This window comes from Nothobranchius furzeri, chromosome 4 (assembly GCF_043380555.1).
Source record: "Nothobranchius furzeri strain GRZ-AD chromosome 4, NfurGRZ-RIMD1, whole genome shotgun sequence".
NCBI lineage: Eukaryota > Metazoa > Chordata > Actinopteri > Cyprinodontiformes > Nothobranchiidae > Nothobranchius > Nothobranchius furzeri.
This window is the reverse complement of record NC_091744.1, coordinates 6,476,735-6,495,255: the sequence shown is the minus strand read 5'-3', so window position 1 is coordinate 6,495,255 and position 18,521 is coordinate 6,476,735. Positions and strand designations below refer to the sequence as shown.

The window sequence follows — 18,521 nt, the reverse complement described above, 5'->3', positions numbered from 1 at the left end:
TTACTTTAATTAGTTGTAAATGTCTAATGGAGACCTCCTGGGAATTTCATGAAATTATGACAACACGGGCAAAAACATTCAAGTCTTTTAGTGGATGGGGATAAACATTAAATTAAAAAAAATGTATGTACAGCTTTTCTCAATTCTTTTTCACATTTCTATTGTTGAGGACCTAATTACTCAGTTTCCCAGTCATCTGCTCTACTTTTGCCTTCATAACCCAACTGACCCGAATAGGACTGGATCACGCTTAGTTGTTTTTATTTTCAGCATCCATAAAAGTCCCAGTTTGTTCAGTTAAAAATGACCCTCATGAATATTCTAACAAAGCTCCTAGAAAAACACGTTTCTAATTAAAAACACATCCTGGAGCGGCAGCGTGAGACGACATAACCCTCACCCTAGACACACTCGGTTACTCTGGCTGTTGGATAATGAATGAGTCATGATGTGCTGCAGCTTCCTCTGCTATCAGCTCAATTATTCAACATCACAGTTATCCTTGGTGCTGTACATTTAAAATACTTCTTTGTAAATGGTCTTGAGAAAAACTGAAGTTAAAATCCCAGATTTTGCTTCCCAATTTGAATTCCAATACTTCTGAGCATTTCATGTTAGTAAGCCTCACTGTAACGTAACTTGATGTGTGACCGAAAGGCGTTATGAAGGAAGCTCAAGCGGGAGATTGTGAAACGTGGAGTTTTTCTAACCAATTCATCTCTGTCCACCGGAAAGTCAATAAGAAAAACAGTAAAGGGGGTGTGCCAGCGGTCAGAGTCCTGCATGCATTTGATGTTGAATGGAAAATTACAGTTTCTTCACAAGGAATGGCATGTCAAAAGTGTAAAAAGCACAAAAAGTTCCATAATAGGTGATGTAAGCTCACGCAGACACCCACACAAAAACAAGAGCTCCTATAAAATCTGTTAGTAGCCAAGTTTGATGGCAGTTTGCTGTCGGGCTAGAATAACAGGACCTGCAGGAGGGCCAAGGACATGTGGTTGTTTAACTTCTTCTCAAGTCAAACATAAAGGACTCAGACACCTCAAACAGAAGATAATCAAAGAGCTGAAGGAGTGTGACCTTTTCCCTTCTTACAGTTAGCTGCTTGCCATGCTGTTATTCCTGGGATTGAAAATATTTGCACCTCCCTGGATAACAGCTACAGAAATGTGTCAAGCTGCTCTCTTATTATAATCAGAGTTAAGAAAGTCGGTGAGCTTGGTTCTGAATCAGCAGCAGTCCAAGACTTCCAGGTAATAAAGCAGAGTCATCATAAAAAAGGAAAACTAATCACAGCAAAGTCCAAAGGAACACGTTGAATTTAAAAAGAGAATAAGTCCGAACTTGCCTTGCTGCCGATTGCTCCAAAACAAAGTGCCACATCTTCATTTGTTGTTGGTTTGATGTTCAAAAACAAACAAGGCTGTAAAAATTACTAAATTACCGAAACCTTTAGTCTTTTTTTCTATTTGACACCCATCGATCCATCCGCCTGGTCGGCCATCTCCCCTCTCTGCCTGCATGCTCCCTCGCTGGAAAGGAACCACTCAGATCGACTCAGCAATTCTCAGGGCCTGCCTCGAGCTGGTATCACATGACAAGGGTGGAACACACACACACACACACACACACACACACACACACACACACACACACACACACACACACACACACACACACGATCCTTCAACAACTGAGCTTTTGTTCCAAATAACTAGAGCTGCTAGTCTCGATACAACGCCCAGCCTTGTGTCCTGCCTTGCCCTCAAAAGACACACGCACACACACACGCGCGCGCACACACACACACACACACACACACACACACACACACACACACACACACTCAAGTATGACCTCAGGATTTACTTAACACCCTGCCCAAATTCAAACACAAACAAGCAAAGTCCATTCAGGCTCTAAAGAAACGTAAAGCGGCCGTGAGGTTCCCAAACACACATTAGAATTCCAGATTTGTCTTTAACTCTTTGTAAAATCACTCAAAACTGTGCAGCACATCAGACCATGTAAAAATCTTAAAAGACACCAACTAGATAACATCTTAAGAAGTTAATAGTCTTGCTAGCTAAAGCTAACCGAACACAGTTAAAAGAATTTTGTTTGTTGTTCTAACTCCTGTGTTTGAATAACTTCCCTGCACTTAATTACTAATTCCCGGCATACTACTGAAACTATCAAACTAAAAGTAAAATGTACAAAAAATGTTCTAAACAACAGCATTTGGTTTAGAACAGCTATTAACTCTATTCAAGCTCCAGCATCTTAAATCTCACATTTCTACTTACTGATTAAATACATTAAGGGTAGACTGATATAACAGTCAGCTTATATCAAGCTGATGTTTACCATTTTTATATAATCAGCATTGGCCAATATTTGTCCTTAGTAAAGCTAACTTAAAATGAGGTGCATTTTGAGGCAGCTCGGTCTCTGTAACGGTGTAGGTACTGGATCTGCTCGGGCTGCCAGGTCGGCTCGGGGTGGACTTCCGGCAAGATGGCTTGTTGAACAGCAGCGCAAAATGAAGGCTGCAAAAGTTTGTCCCAAATTTTCTTTTAAAAGTCACAGAATTTCAAAATGAGCCAAAATAATGTTCTGAAGCCGGCTAAACTGCTTTTACCTGGTGGAAAGAAGGATGCGAGCAAATCTCCAGGTGATATCACTCTAATGTTGACTGAAGAGGAACCACCGCTGGCGGAGCAGGCCTGTGACCACGACTATGCTATGGTGGATAGCATGGCTATGCTAACCAAGCACAAAGAAACTGGATCTGCCCCATTTACGCCAACAAAGCCTCCCGCCGGCAATAAAAGCAAAGGAGAAATGGAGATCTCTAACCAGACCATCCTAGAAGCTATTCAAGGTATGGGTAAAAATGTTGATGAATTAAAAGGAACAGGCCAAACAAACGACTAGCATGTTAGCGTCGCTGTCAAAAGAGGTGCAGTTTAACGCTGACAAATTGAAAGACTGTAAGAAGAAGATTCTGTTTCTCTAATTCCAGAATTAAGTTATGAAAAATGAAAATGAAGAACTCAAACAAAGAGTCAGAGAACAAGAGAGATACAAGATGCGGTCTGCCTGAAGCTGAAAGGCATGGAGGAAAAAGCTGATGAAAGCATTCGTGCCGACACCATTCAGCTCTTCAAAAAGATTGCTCCAAACCTAGAGCTACGCCAGCTGGAAGACACTGTGGACGTCGTTCATAGTCAGAAAAAAGGAGAACAACGGCAACAGGCCACTAGTTGTGCTGTTTGTACGGAGAGGCATCAAGGAGGAGATCTGGCGAAAAAGTGCAAAGATAGAGGGGTTCGCTTCGCAGAGATGATGCCACTGGAGGATAGAGAGGCATGGAAGAAGCTATGGCCGCAGATTGAACAAGCTTGCCACGAAGGAAAGCGCGCCTACTACCGTGCACCACATGAATTCGTAGAAGATCGGAAAATTGGCTGACTCCAAAAGGCTCTACTTTAAAAATGCACATTTCAAGTGAATTAAGGTACCAGGGAATTCTGTTGCTTGCTGGTTAATTAAGAAGAAAAGTTAGTTTTATCTTCTAAGCACTCAAGTTGTATTGTTAGTTTTGTTTTATTGTTTATTGTTCTGAATGTTCAGTTGCACAATTTATTTGGCATCTTTAAATGTGAGGGAACTTAAGGATTCGGTAAAGAGTAAATCCTTGTTTTTGTTTTGAAAAGGGCAGAAAGCAAATTGTTTTTTCTACAGGAGACTCATTCTTCCGATGCAGATGTAAACTTCTGGTCTAATATGTGGGGTGATCGAATTTTATTTAGCCATGGAAGCAACAAATCTGCTTGTGTAGCTATATGTTTTCATAGATTTCCAGGTGAGGTAATTACACATAAATCTGATAAGGAGGGCCACTGGATAATTGCAGTTCTAAAGATTGAAAGTCATTTTTTGATTTTAGTGAATATATATGGCCACAAATTTGTTGTGCAAAACAGGCAAATGTTTAATATTATTACTTTAGAAATACATGAGCTTAGAGCTCTCCATCCCACTGATTATATTATATTTGGAGGCGATTGGAATATGGTGCCTGATGAATGGGCAGATAGATGGCCTTCTCAATTTGACAATCATCTTTTTAATTCTAGTATTGAAGATTTTATCAGAGATAATAACCTGATTGATATCTGGATAACTCAGAACCCAGGGGAAAAACAATATACCTGGCACAAACCAAATAATTCTGCTAAATCTATGATTGATTACTGGCTTATTGCTGACTCGCTAGATACTTTTTCATCAGATGTATCAATTTCCAAGGCTCCTTTAACTGATCACTGTATAATTCAGCTAACTTTTGACCTACTAAAACATAATGAATACTGCTGCAAAATAAGAGAAATAATATCTAGCATTGAAAAGGATACTGGCATAAATAGTTTTTGTAATAAATGGGAATTCACCAAATTCAAAATAAGAGAATTTTCTATTCAAACCAGCAAAAATCTAAATAAGAAAAATAGGGAAGAAGAGGGTAACTTGTTTAAGGAAATCAATGAGTACTACGGCAAACCTGCTTTATCCAATCAAGAAAAAGAAAAAATATTGCTTTTACAGTCCAAAATTGATTATATCTATTTAAAGAGAGCACAGAGCACAGAAGGTCAAGAGCAAAATGGATGGAGAATGGAGAAAACATTTCTGCATATTTCAGTAGATTGGAGAAAAAAAGACAAGAAGGCAAAGCTATAACAAGTCTGCTAACTAATGGTAAAGAATGCAGGGATAGTAAAGTGACTGAGAAAGAAATTCACTCGTTCTATAACAATTTATATTCCTCTGCATACTCTCAAACTGATTCAACAAACTATTTAAGCCAAATTACCAACTTTAAACCTTGTATTAATGAATCTTTCAAAACAACGTGTGATGCAGAATTAATAATAGAAGAGTTAGATGCGGTCCTTGTGAAACTTCCTCTGAATAATTCCCCTGGCTCGGATGGGCTCACTGCAAATTTTTATCGCTTCTTTTGGAAAGACATCAGAATCTTATTGTTTAAAGCTACTCAAGAATGCATCTGTAAACAGGAATTAATGCCTAGTATGAAACAAGGTGTAATAACGCTAATTCCCAAACACAATAAAGATAAAAGACTTCTAAACAATTTAAAGGGGCATTATGGAAGTTTGACAGCCAAAACGTATAGAAATAATAAATGTCTTCTTCATACATTCTCCTGCAATGCCCTGGTCCTGTAGAATGAGCCCTGGCATTTTTACTGTGATTGCCTGTTTTTCTGTAAAATCACAGAAAAAGAGTTTTGCTCGGGTCGAACAGGCTGCTTCATGCGCGTTCACGCTCAGGCATAGCCCGTAGCATTTGCTATCCGTAGCTTTAGCAGCAGAGAGAGAGGCATTGCCACTTTGTCGCTGTTCCTAATGCCTAGTGTCAAAGCTAGCTACATTTCTGAGGACCCTTAGCTACTTTCTGTAGAACTTTCTTCTAGATATTTCCTGCAAATTAGCAACAAAATAGCCATTTTCGCTCCGAACCGTTCTTTGAACGTTGTTTCAGCTGTCATCAAGGATATAAATGTTACAGATACTAAGGATGTCACTGGTGCTATAGATCACCTAGTGAGACGTTGGACTCTCGTGCAGAAGACCTGGGTTCGATTCCGGATGTGAACGTAGTTTATTTAGTTTCTTTTTTACATTAATGGTATATTTTTTTTACAGTAAGATGCACACATTTTTATTTGAGACTCGCCAAACAGCATTGAATTCACAGATAAAAAGATGTGGGTTCAACTTTCATTTTGGAACAATTTTTCGAGCAAGGGAAGGGAATGATCTGAGCATGCAGGAGGACTGACCCATCATAAACCTTTGTTGGATGAAGAGAAAGGTACAGAACCAAATAATTTAATTAATTAGCTGCACGTTCTCCTGTCTTCTGTCCCCCCCCCCCCCCCCCCCACACACACACACACAAGGGACTGTCTCAGCTGTTGTTATTTTCATTAAGGAGTGTGCATGTACAGCATGCGCGCCTCGTGCACGAGCCTACTATTGAAGCTGCCATTATGCTTTTGGCCTGAGGGGGCAATCGCGACCATAAAAATTCAAAACTCCGTAAAGTCCCTTTAAGACCAATTACCCTTCTCAATAATGCTGACTATAAATTACTTTCAGGTTGTATAGCAACTAGACTCAAACATGGTATATATCAACTTATTGATGTAACTCAATCTGGTTTTTAAGGGGTAGATCTATTCACAACAACATTCGTCTGGTTTGGGATCTGATTCAGGGATTCCCAAAGTGTGGTGCGTGCACCCCTGGGGGTGCGCGAGCTGCCGTTAGGGGGTGCGCGAGGTGAAAAGTGTAATGGCTGCGGAGCTCAGAGAAGTCTGTCATGTGTCACCATTAGCGTAGAAACTCATTTGTGGGTGGACCAAAGAAAAAGTAAGTGGGCACAATAAATGTAATTGAAAACAAATATATTTTTGCGCGCGAGCGCGTGTCCTCCACATGTGCCCTAGCTTCATAATAACAATGCGCCGAGCTTCAGCACTCTGGCCTGCGCACGCCGATATGTTCCGTATTTGATCATTTTTAACGGTGTTGGAGAAATCTGGAGGTGGCGAGTCATTCTGGCAGATTGTAATTAACACCTGTCTCATGCAGGTGTTCTGACATTGTAAACCTCACACACAGAACATTGTGGATGTAACTAAATAACAAGAAATGATTCCCATTCAGGCTATATTGACAGCGCGCTGAAGATCTGAAGTTCAGAGTGCGTCTGTCAGAGGTCAGACGCGTTCCGGCTGAACCACGGCTCACGGATGCACAAGTGAGCACATCTGGGCTGGGCAGAAGTCATTTTACAACATTGGTTTAAATAGCGCGAGACGCGGTGACTTGAGCGGCTGTGCCGCGCGCACACACACAGATTCAATAAGCGCACACGCTGCTTTAACTCCGGCGCGCTGTCAGACTGAAGGCAGAAATGAACGCTGCCTCCACCGTGATAAAAACTTTTAAGAGGCTATTTTTCATTCAAGGTCAAATTAAGATATTAGCTTCTGGGATGAGTAGGGTCCGCTCCAGCCAGTGACTCCTCATGAACCTGACCACATTTCACGTTACTGCAGCATTTGTTGTTCCAGTCCGCATGACAGCGGATCGCAGATTCAGCCACACCATAAAACAGCAATAAGTCGGTCTGAGGTCAAAGTGAACATCATGGCTATATCTTGTCCCCTATAGACATTTGATTATGCACAAGTAGGTGATCAGCTCAGGTTTACGCAGAACAGAAGGAAGGAGAGCGCTCTGGCCGCACAGGTTAAACGTTCCTACTTTAAGAAAACCGTTAAATTGCATTGTTTATGTGCTACCTGGGCACTCTAAATATTTATTTAAAATGAAATCAAAGGAAATTGTAATGGTATCGAATGTTTATTAATTACTATTTAAAAAATGAAAGTGATGGGGAATTTTTTTAACCCTGTCTGTGTTGCTTGACATCTTATATATATATATATATATATATATATATATATATATATATATATATATATATATATATATATATATATAGCCATGCCCCGATGTGGGGGCTGGGGGGGGGGGGTGCGTTGACATGGTCGGGACATAGAAGGGGGTGCGCGGCTAAATAAGTTTGGGAACCACTGTGATAGATTATTCGCATATATTGCTTGAAGAAGGATTCATTCTCTTCCTTGACTTCTTTAAGGCATTTGATTCAGTAGAGCATCCCTTCATATTGAGCACTTAAAATAATTTTGGTTTTGGTCAGAAATTTATTAAGTTAGTTAATATGCTATATAAGGATAAAAACAGTTGTGTGTCTTTGGGACATGGTACCTGCCCTAGATTCCCTGTTTGCAGAGGCATTAGACAAAGTTGCAATAGCTCCCCTCTTCTATTTATTTTAGTAGCTGAATTATTAGCAATTAGGATTAAAAACAGTGATATTGAAGGTTTAAATATTATGCATAAAAAACTAGTAATAAGTCAGTTTGCCGACGACATGCGTTTATTCTTGCGGAATGAAAGACAAATTCCAAAACTGGTACATTATTAGGAAACATTCGCCAATGCATCTGGTCTTAAAATAAATTTGAACAAGTGCGAATTATTTGCTCTCCATGATCAAACACCTCCCTCTGTAAGTAATATTGCGGTAAAAAGTCAGGTGAAATATTTGGGCTTGGTGATAACAAAGAATAAAGAAATAGAAATAAGAGAAAAAGAAAATGTTTGCAAGAATGCGGAAAAATGTAAAAATATATTGAATTCCTGGCTTCAGAGAGACGTTACCACCTTTGGGAGGGTGCTACTTTCTAAAATGGAAAGTTTATCAAGATCTATTTATCCTGCCTTTTCTCTTGAAATCTCTGATAAAATGGTCAATCTTATTAATAGTTTAAATTTCAAATTTATATGGAAAAACAAATGCCAATATATTAGAAGAGCTGATATGGTTAAGAGTGTTGAAGAAGGTGGATTAAATGCCATTGACTGCTATGAATGGTGCTTTAAAACTTAAATGGCTAAGCTCCATCTTTCAGTTCTTTTTAAAACACAGAAAAGGTTTATTTACCTGCAACGTTTCATTTGTGACTGCAAACATCATCAGGCTGACGTGCAAACGAAGGTCAGCAAACGTTTGCTGCCGCAAACAAAACATTGCAGGTAAATAAACCTTTTCTGTGTTTTAAAAAGAACTGAAAGATGGAATTTGAAACTCAACACAGCAAGAACACACCAAAGATGGCTAAGCTCTTTTATACTTCATAAAGACTCTTTTTGGTTTATAATTCCAAATGCAATTTTTCAAAAACTGGGCGGTATTGAAATACTATTACGCTGTGATTATATTTCCAAATTGCCCGTGAAACTTTCAAACTATCACCAGCAAGTTCTTCGTTATTGGAAGCTAATCTATCACCACAACTTTACTCCCCAAAATTCTCCTCTGTGGAATAATAGATATGTTTTGTCCCATAAAAAGGCCTTATTCTTAGAATCTTGGTTTAATGAAAGAATTTGGTCGGTTTCACAACTTTTAGATGAGGAAGGGAACTTTTTAATTCACGAAAAGCTCTGTCGTAAGTTTAACTTACAATGTTCAAAAAAACAATATGATGCAGTTTTAAAAACCATCCCTCCTCCCTTCCAAGCCCTGACACGACAATCGGTGCTGCCTTCTAGTGTATTCCAAATAAGACCTCTTAGTGTAGAAGGTATCAGTTTGGGGATCAAGCCTTTCTCTAACAAATTTCTGAGAACTCTTAACAAATATTTTATATCCTTGTCAATTAAAGAGGAAATATGTATTAAAGGAATTTTCAGTTATAGAGGCTAGATTAATAAGAAAACTGAACTTATCTTATCCTATTCCACACAAAGCCAAATAAGTCACATTTAAGGTTCTAAATGACATTTACCCATCCAATGATTTTTTGTTTAAACGCTTGAATTGGGACAATAACTCATGCATATTTTGTGAGAGAGACATTGAAATGGTTGAACACATTTTTTTTATTGTGATTTTGCCATTGATTTCTGGTTGTCCTTTCGCAGCTGGATGTTAACCAAACAAATTCTTTTACAGCATTTGAAATGGACTTGTATTAAAGTTAGTGTACAGCTGAAGGATAAAAACCTGGACTTTTTGGTCAACAACCTGATCACTCTCGGCAAACACTATATCCACAGGTGCAAATTTCTCAAAAAAAAACCCATCAACGGTTGGAAAAATGACTTGAACTGTTATAAAAAAACTCTATTTTTGATTAACAATAACAATACCCTGAAATTACATTCTCCATTTGAACTTCATGGAATCCTTGATTAAGTCCCTCACTTTACTTAATGTTTTCTTTATTTTCATTTTGTTATGTTTTAATTTTTAGTTATTTTTTGTTTTCACTGCCTTTCTACTCCTTGAAGATGAATCTGTAATTTATGCCGTAAATGTTTGTATTGTTTACTTTGACTAATAATAATAATAATAATTTAAAAAAGGTCTGCTCGGGGTCCTGCTTCTGCTGATGATGTCACACTACAGCAAATCCACTCGGCCAAAATATATTGCATCTCGTTTTCAGTCTTTCACACACAGGTTTTGAGAAAGAGTTTAGCATACCGCCTAAATGTTTTCTTTATAAAGTAATTTGTTACTAAAACACCATATTGCCTTCTGTTTTGTGAAGAATGTGAAACTACATAAAACCATCATCAGTCTGTGCCATAACACACCACAGTTCTTATTTGTGAACATTTTGAAATGTATTTACATAATTAGCAGCCTGCTAGTGAAGGTTCTCAGTCATCCAAAAGGATTACCATGATAATAAGGTAATCAACATCCATTTCCGTTTGTAGAAATGAGGACTTCTTCTGTATATTTCATTAGTTCTAATGTAAATAAATCCATGCCATAATGTACATTCATCCCTTCTTGAATGACATAAAATGTAAACTAGTCCATGGAGCTAATGCTAAGATAAGCTAATAACATGCTTGTGACTCCCAATAAAAATGTTAACAGTTTAGTGGGTTTATTTATAATATAGATTATGTCAACTGTTACTGCTATTTCTAAAATATATATTTATATATGGTCTTTATAAAATGCCTTTTGTTAAGAGTAAATAGCTAAATTTTTGGTTGGAAACAACATCCTTACCTCAGAAAACTCCATTGCTAATGCTAGCTCACCTCTGGGTCAAAGTAGCGAATGCTCTCTCGGTTGACGCGGCTTTCCTTGTGCACGCACGTTAGGAGCATCGACAAGGAGGCATGGCTCTTTCAGGAAGGGCGGGGGAGTGAGCAACAGCCTTTCGATTTAAAATCTTCTCCTCGCTCTGATGACGTTAACTTACCGACCCTGCCTTTAATTCATTCAAAATGTTGCTATTTATTCAATAAAAAGTAGTTCTTTAATTTTATTTTGCCCCATTTAATTAAAATCAAAGCTGCGGAAGGTCTCTGTTTATCAATTGTATTTTTGCTTTTATTTTAAAGTTTCTTTGGCAAAACAAACATTTTCCTTGAAATTTGTTTCTGACTACAGGACTACAACCACAAGGACTACCATTGCAAATTGTCCGGACCAGGGCTAGACAATAATTCAATAAGGATATATATCAATCGTCTAACATGTGGGTCAATAGAAAAAAAAAATGGATCAAGAAAAACTTCAATAAAAAGTTTCCTTTCTCCATCATTGCCTATGATAGTAGCTTCATACTAGTCACTGCATACACCCAACCAATCAAAAACACAGACCCAAGCATGCTCCGTCACCAAGCCCTCCCCTTTTAAACCTAAACAGACAGCAGTGTGACCTAAACAAGATGTTGCAGCAAGGAGGGGTGGAAGAAATTGTCCCGAAAAGTTACAGTAGTTCACCAGTATGGCAATATTTTCATTTTTACAAGTTTGACAAAAAACAAAGGATGGTTTGCAAAATTCGCAGAGAATCGATAAAAACAAGTCTGGTAACGCAGCCAACTTAATTTTATCATAAAGTAATGACATAGAATGGTCAGGGCTGCACTTAATATGTATTTTCTACATTTTTCATAGAATTTTCAATAATGATTGATATTGATCAATAAGATGTGGGTTTTTTTTTTCAATAATTTTTTTTGTACATCGTCCAGCCCTAGTCTGGACCAATCAAAATCTTCAGTTCCAACGTGCCAATGCAACTTTTACGAACATGGTACCTAGGGGTGGGCATTATAAACGATATAAGGTAGAAACCATATAAAATTGGGTAATGATAGAGTTTTTGGCTATATCGCAATACCGCGATAACACATGACGTCACTAAGATGTGCACCCTGCTGACATTGGGGCAATAGAATGGCAGTGACTGCAAGCATGGAGTGGGCAGAGGAGGAGGCCTATATGCCTCAAGTGGCATATATTTGCCACATGAGGATATTTAAAAGCATGTCATTTTGACATATATAAACAGAGGAAAAAATATATCGCAATATATATCGTTACCGCACGGTGCCACAGGAGTTAAGTGCTCGCCCCGTAATCGGAAGGTTGCAGGTTCGAGCCCCGCTCAGTCTCTCGCTGTCGTTGTGTCCTTGGGCAAGACACTTAACCCCCGTTGCCTGCTGGTGGTGGTCGGAGGGACCGGTGGCGCCAGTGCTCGGCAGCCTCGCCTCTGTCAGTGTGCCCCAGGGCAGCTGTGGCTACACTGTAGCCACCAGTGTGTGAATGTGTGTGTGAATGGGTGAATGACTGATTGTGTTGTAAAGCGCCTTGAGAGGTTCCAGGACTCTAGAAGGCGCTATATCAAATACAGGCCATTTACCATTTAGTATGGATTACTCTATCCTCAAACAAATATAACAATGTGAAACCTCTCAAAAACCTGTAATGATGTTTTAGATGTACCACAAATGTCTCAAAACATTAAAATATCAGTGGCTGGAAATGTTTAAGATCAGCATTCATGCCACTGCAACCTTCTGATTACGGGGCGAGCACTTAACTCCTGTGCCATTAATATTATTTTTGTTTATCGATCTACTTTCCTAGTCCATGACCTCACCATTGCTAAGGCCAAACTCAAGCAAATAATATTAAATCATCCAAGTGAATGTTTGTATCTCCATAATAATGTTGTTTTATAATTTTTTGATAAACCAGAATCAGCCTAAATCGGTATCTGCAGGTTAAAGCTGTAGAAGATTCAGATGTTTATGTTTATGTATTTAGCAGACGCTTTTGTCCAAAGCGACTTACAAGTGATAATCGGCATGTTGCCCTTGAGGCTAACAACAACAATAACAACAACTTGACATCAATCATGGAGAGGAGGGAACAAGGAGTGGACAGTAGAGAGGGGGACGGGTGCAGGGAAGGTGCTAGTTAAGAAGATGCTCTCTGAAGAGCAGGGTCTGCAGGAGTTTCTTGGAAATTGAAAAGGAAGCCCCTGTTCTGGTAGTGCTTGGTAGGTCAAAAGGAAGCCCCTGTTCTGGTAGTGCTTGGTAGGTCATTCCACATTAGTGGAATGATGCATGAGAAGAGTCTGGATTGTCCTGAGCGTGGTGTAGGCACTGCTAGCCGACGATCCTGTGATGACTGGAGCGGCCGGGCCGAGACGTAAGCCTTTACAAGAGGATTCAGGTAGATGGGAGCCGTACCATCTCAGACTTTGTATGCTAGTGTTAGCAATTTGAATTTGATGCGTGCTGCTAGCGGTAGCCAGTGAAGCTCAATGAACAGAGGGGTGACGTGTGCTCTTTTTGGCTGATTGAAGACCAGACGCGCCGCTGCGTTCTGGACCATTTGAAGAGGTCTCACAGTACAGGCTGGAAGACCAGTTAGAAGGGCATTGCAGTAGTCGAGGTGGGAGATGACAGTAGATTGCACCAGGAGCTGGGTGGCATGTTGTGTTAAGTATGGTCTGATCTTTCGTATGTTATACAGCGCAAAGCGGCATGAACAAGCAACAGAGGCAACATGATCTTTAAAGGTCAGGTGTTCATCTATCACAACACCCAGATTTCGAACTGCCTTTGAAGGAGCCAGAGATAGGAAGTAATTTTGGATTGAGATATTGTGCTGTATGGATGGTTTTGCTGGGATGACAAGTAGTTCAGTTTTAGAGAGGTTGAGTTGGAGATGGTGGGATTTCATCCATTTTGATATGTCAGAGAGACAGTTTGATATTCGTGCAGAGACAGTGTGGTCATCCGGTGGAAATGACAGATAGAGCTGGGTGTTGACTGCATAGCAGTGGTAGGAGAAGCCATGTGTTTGAATGATCTCACCCAGTGAGGTGGTGTATATGGCAAAGAGAAGAGGTCCTAGTACAGAGCCATGAGGGGACTTTTGTGGCAAGATGGTGCATGGTAGAGGATTGTCCAAGCCAAGATACACTGAATGATCGTCCTGTGAGGTACGATTCAAACCAGGCGTGTGCTTTCTCTGTGATTCCCATGCAACAGAGTGTGGACAAAAGGAAGCCATGGCTGACAGTGTCAAATGCAGCCGATAAGTCGAGTAGGATAAGCACTGAGGATTTGGCAGTCGCTCTAGCTTGGTCTAGATAATTGGTATTGGCCCCTAAAACCAGAATCGGTACATCTTTTGAAGGTAAACTCCACCTTTTAATTCACAAGTGTTTAGAAGTTGTAAAACATAAAGAAATTTTTTTTAATTAAGTGGTTCACTTTGATATTTCAACCTTTGACTTAATAAAGTCCCACTCACATTAAGGCTCTGATGTTTTGCTAGGCTAGCTTCCAGACAAAAACAAGCTGTCAGCAGAGAAATAACAACAAACAAGGCAGCTAAAGCTAGTCAAAGCTGGGTTACATAAATATTATTCGTTCCCAATTACATTTATAAAAGCATGATATACAGTACCGTGCCTCCTCTTCTTTATCCGCGGACCCGACTCGGTTAGCTGCTACAGGCTCCAGATACCCATTCTTTTTAACGGACGCCACGGCACGGTAACGTCTAGGGTTTATTTCATGCTGAAGAACCCTGGAACCTCAGAGGGGGTCCCGGTGTTCCGTCGGTTTGAGTTGCCAGTTGGTATGCGGTTCCCAGACTGCCCCGCACCCCCCAGAGAAAGTCGCGAATGGGTGGGTGGGTGCCGAGTTTTCCGACTGTTTGAGCTTTCGCGGTGGCCGTAGTTCCCGTGTGGCTCTAGTTTGTCAAGAGCACGCGCCTTTTTCTCTGCCAGGGGTAGTTGGGGAAACAAATATCGCCATTACACCTTTGATTAGTTATCCTCATTGACCAGCTCAAATGTCAGTGTTTCCCCTTTTTAATCAGCGTTAAACAGTCTTGTTTACGTCGTGACGTAATGACGCAGAATAAACAACAAGGGCAGGATGGGGGTCAGTGTAATCTCTGTGGATGTTTTTTGTTCTGTACTTGGCTCTATTTAAAATACAGGCTCCAGATACCCATTCTTTTTAACGGACGCCACGGCACGGTGGAATATTTTTAGACTCTTCTCCATGAGTGTTTAGGTCCAGATTCCTGGTACTTCCTACTCTTCTACAGTCCGCTCTACCAGATTTCATCTGGTCAGCTGAGCAGCTGGTCAGAAGATCTCTGTCCTCCTAGAGTCTTAAAATATTTAATACTTTTGCAACGTAAAGAGTTATTTTTTGCTTAATCAAAAACTTAAATGTAGCACTTAAAAAACTTAAATGTGAGATTTTCATTTAGTGATTTGGGATTGAAGATCTTCAAGATCACATTCTGAGGGCAGACTGAAACGTTTGATTATTTTTTTCTTAAGTGCATGGGCAAAAATTCTATCAAAGGTTTATTTAGCCTCACACAAGTTCATACAGGACAGACGCCATTTGACTGTGATGTTTGTGAACACAAATTTGGTTACCCATTGGGCATTGCTGCCCGATGCACCTCCGCTGATGCGTAGTTAGAATGTATCTACATTGCATCAAAAGTCCTAACATCTGTGATTTTTTAAAGAATGTTTAAAAAAATCTGTAAATGTGAGCAGAGACTTGTAGTAGATGAGTGTTTTAGAAAAGGGAAATGATTGCTGATTTTCACAAGTCACATAAAATAAAAAAATCTGTTTTAATCTCAGATATTTTAATAAAAATATCAGATGACATGTTCAAGTTTAAAACTAGTCACATAAAAAGCCGATATAGTTTGTGGTTGGCTTTTTTTATTTTTTTATTTTTGAGACCATTGTCCTGACAGATTTCACCAGTAGGTGGCGGTAAAGCACCACAGCGGTGTTTTCCAGACGCCAACAAAACGCCCCGAGAGGAAGAAAAGGGAGGAAAAAGAAGACTCGTAAAAAGTGAGTGGATTTGTAGGATTTTTGTTGTTCGTCCTTAATGATGATTGAGTTTAGCTCAGCTGTAGCAGGTCAGACTGTTAAAAGCGAACAGAGAAACAGCAGAAAGTCGAACAGATGTGGATGAAATCCTGGTGAGGGGAGACCTGCACGAGCAGATACCAAAGGAAAACGCTTCTTTCCCGGTAAAAATGTCATACAAAACATAACACTCATTAGCTCGTGTTTTTGGCATTTCTTATCTCTTGAGTTAATCTAATAGTTTCTTCCAGGTGGCTAAATGGTGCTAAAATTAGCTTCCAATTAAAGTTTTTGATAAAAAGGGGAGAGTTCAATACATTTTTAGCATAGAAAATCACTTTATTGTCCATCTGGGAAAAATATTGATGTCACAGCAGGAGGCAAAACAGAACAAAACAGTGCAGATAACAGGAAGCAAAGGGGAGTAAAAAAAAAACAGAATAAAGAGTAAAAAGGCTGCAGTCAACAAGAAAAGCAAAACAAAAACAAACATCACGATTATATTTGATTTGCTAGCTAAAGACTACTATACTTAAACTGTTTCAACTCTTAAGTGTTGAGCAGAAAGTGTTCTATTTGTTTTCTTCTGGGAGCCAATCAAGAGGATTTTTGTAATCATGTGTGTGTAATATTACAATTACTCGTCATGTCCATTTGGTTCAGTGTTCCCTGTAGATGTTCAGCAGATGTTGGTGATTAAAGAAGAAGATCATGAAGAATGGAGATCTGATGAGGACCAGCAGGACCATGAGCTTGTCATCATTAAGAAGGAAGAGGAGGAAATCTGGACCAGTGAGAAAAATGAACACATCGACGAGGAGGAGACCGATGCCACCAGGTTTTCATTCGCTTCAGTTCTTTTAAAGCAGGAGGAGGATGGAGAGAAACCTCCCCTCTCCCACATTTATCGGCACAAAGTGGAGGACAGAGATCTTCTGACCAGCTGCTCAGCTGACCAGATGAAAGTAGAATCTGGTAGAGCAGATTGTAGAAGAGTAGGAAGTACCAGGAATCTGGACCTAAACACTCATGGAGAAGAGTCTAATTCGAGTGAGAATGATGAAGATGAGGTGAACAATCATGACTCTCAGCTGAAACCTTTGGCAGACTCTGAGTCACAAACTGAAGACAGTGACGGTGATTTAAAAGAGGGCAGGACCACTGGGCCAGCTGTAAACACCACTAACTGTCGCTGCTCTGAGTGTGGGAAGCTGTTTGTTAGCAACCGGTCTCTTCAGAGACACGTGACAAGTCATTCAAGGTCTCCAAGTGTCAATAATAATAAGAGTTTTACAGTAGAAGTTAAAGTAGAGTCTATCAAGAAGGTCAGGAAAAGACGGAAATCATTTCATTGTGATGATTGTGGTAAAATTTTTACCAGAAAAACAAATCTAAACGCACACAAGACAATTCACACAGGAGAGAAACCTTTTGACTGTCACATGTGCAGACAAAGTTTCAATCGTAAAGGAAACTTAAACACACATGAGGACCCACACTGGACAGAAACCCTTTGGTTGTGATGTTTGTGGACAACGCTTTAGTCAAAAGATAACTTTAGACAAACACATGATGATTCACACGGGACAGAAGCCATTTGCTTGTGACTTCTGTGGACTAAGTTTCAGCCAAAAGGCAACTTTAAGTAGACACATAAAAGTCCACACGGGAGATAAACAATTTGTTTGTGACGTTTGTGAACAAAGGTTTAGCAGAAAGGCACATTTAACCACACACGTGAGAACCCACTCCTAAAACAGCAGTTTGTTAAACCTTTATATAATTACTCCCTTAAATATGCACAACAGCTCTCTATGAAAGGGAAATGTTTCAGGTATTAAAGCTGCAGCAGCAAATAGGGATGTCCCGTTCTGATATCTATATCAGAAGTAATTCGATATCAGCCCAAATATAGTGTATCGGATTATATTGGACGGCATCAAAAATATCAGATAAAAGCAGTTGTTTAAAGAGCAAGTCACCCCCAAATCAACTTTTTTTTGCTGATAAACTAAATAAACGAGTGTCTAATCATGCTGCAGACACGCGTAGTCAATAATTTGGCATTTCAGTGCATCTTAGTTAAAATTTAAATATTCTGCCTAAAACTGGCAGTGTTGTGCCGTTGTCAGGTAAAAACTCTGCACTGTATTCTAATTTAAATCTGCCACCGCTATTGGCTAAGAGGTATGCTATGATGTAAACTGGTACATTATGATGTCACAATGCCGACTACGAGAAGACCGAGCCCCGGCGCGACGGGGGCCGTTACCGGCCTCACACCGTCCATGGGATGAGCCTCGATCAGGAGGACTCAGGCCCCCGAGCGACACCGGGCAGGCGGTCTTCTTTACGCCACATTTCCCACGCCCGCCAGTCGGACGGGGATTCGGCGCTGGGCTCTTCCCTCTTCGCTCGCTGCTACTGAGGGAATCCTTGTTAGTTTCTTTTCCTCCGCTTAGTAATATGCTTAAATTCAGCGGGTTGTCTCGTCTGATCTGAGGTCGTAGTCGGATGCTGCTGCCCCCCCAACGTCCCCCCCCCCCCCCCGTCTTCCCACCGGTGGTGGGCGTCGGGGTGGGGCCGATGGGATGGCAAGGGTGCGGCTCCGCGCCCCCCCCCCCACACTCCGA

At 40.2% G+C, this 18,521-nt stretch overlaps 2 protein-coding genes across 5 annotated transcripts in view; one reads left to right on the top strand and one right to left on the bottom strand.

Annotated features, from left to right (window-relative positions):
- elf2b (E74-like factor 2b (ets domain transcription factor)) overlaps positions 1 to 14,669 on the bottom strand; it is a 39,317-nt gene extending 24,648 nt beyond the window's left edge. For 3 of the 4 annotated variants that reach the window (XM_070550026.1, XM_054737852.2, XM_054737851.2), the window contains exon 1: positions 1,352 to 1,492. The gene's annotated coding sequence lies outside the window, so the exon portion shown is untranslated. Of the gene's footprint in view, positions 1 to 1,351; positions 1,493 to 14,438 lie in introns of those variants that run through there. The other variant, XM_015976149.3, reaches the window with a different exon arrangement.
- On the top strand, positions 13,919 to 17,554 carry LOC107396431 (zinc finger and SCAN domain-containing protein 2). Its single transcript, XM_015976158.3, has 4 exons — positions 13,919 to 14,072; positions 14,436 to 14,662; positions 15,768 to 15,870; positions 16,552 to 17,554. Exons 1-4 carry the CDS (start codon positions 13,919 to 13,921, stop codon positions 17,409 to 17,411), a joined length of 1,344 nt encoding a protein of 447 aa, XP_015831644.2. The 3' UTR covers positions 17,412 to 17,554.
- The last annotated feature ends 967 nt before the right edge of the window (positions 17,555 to 18,521 follow it).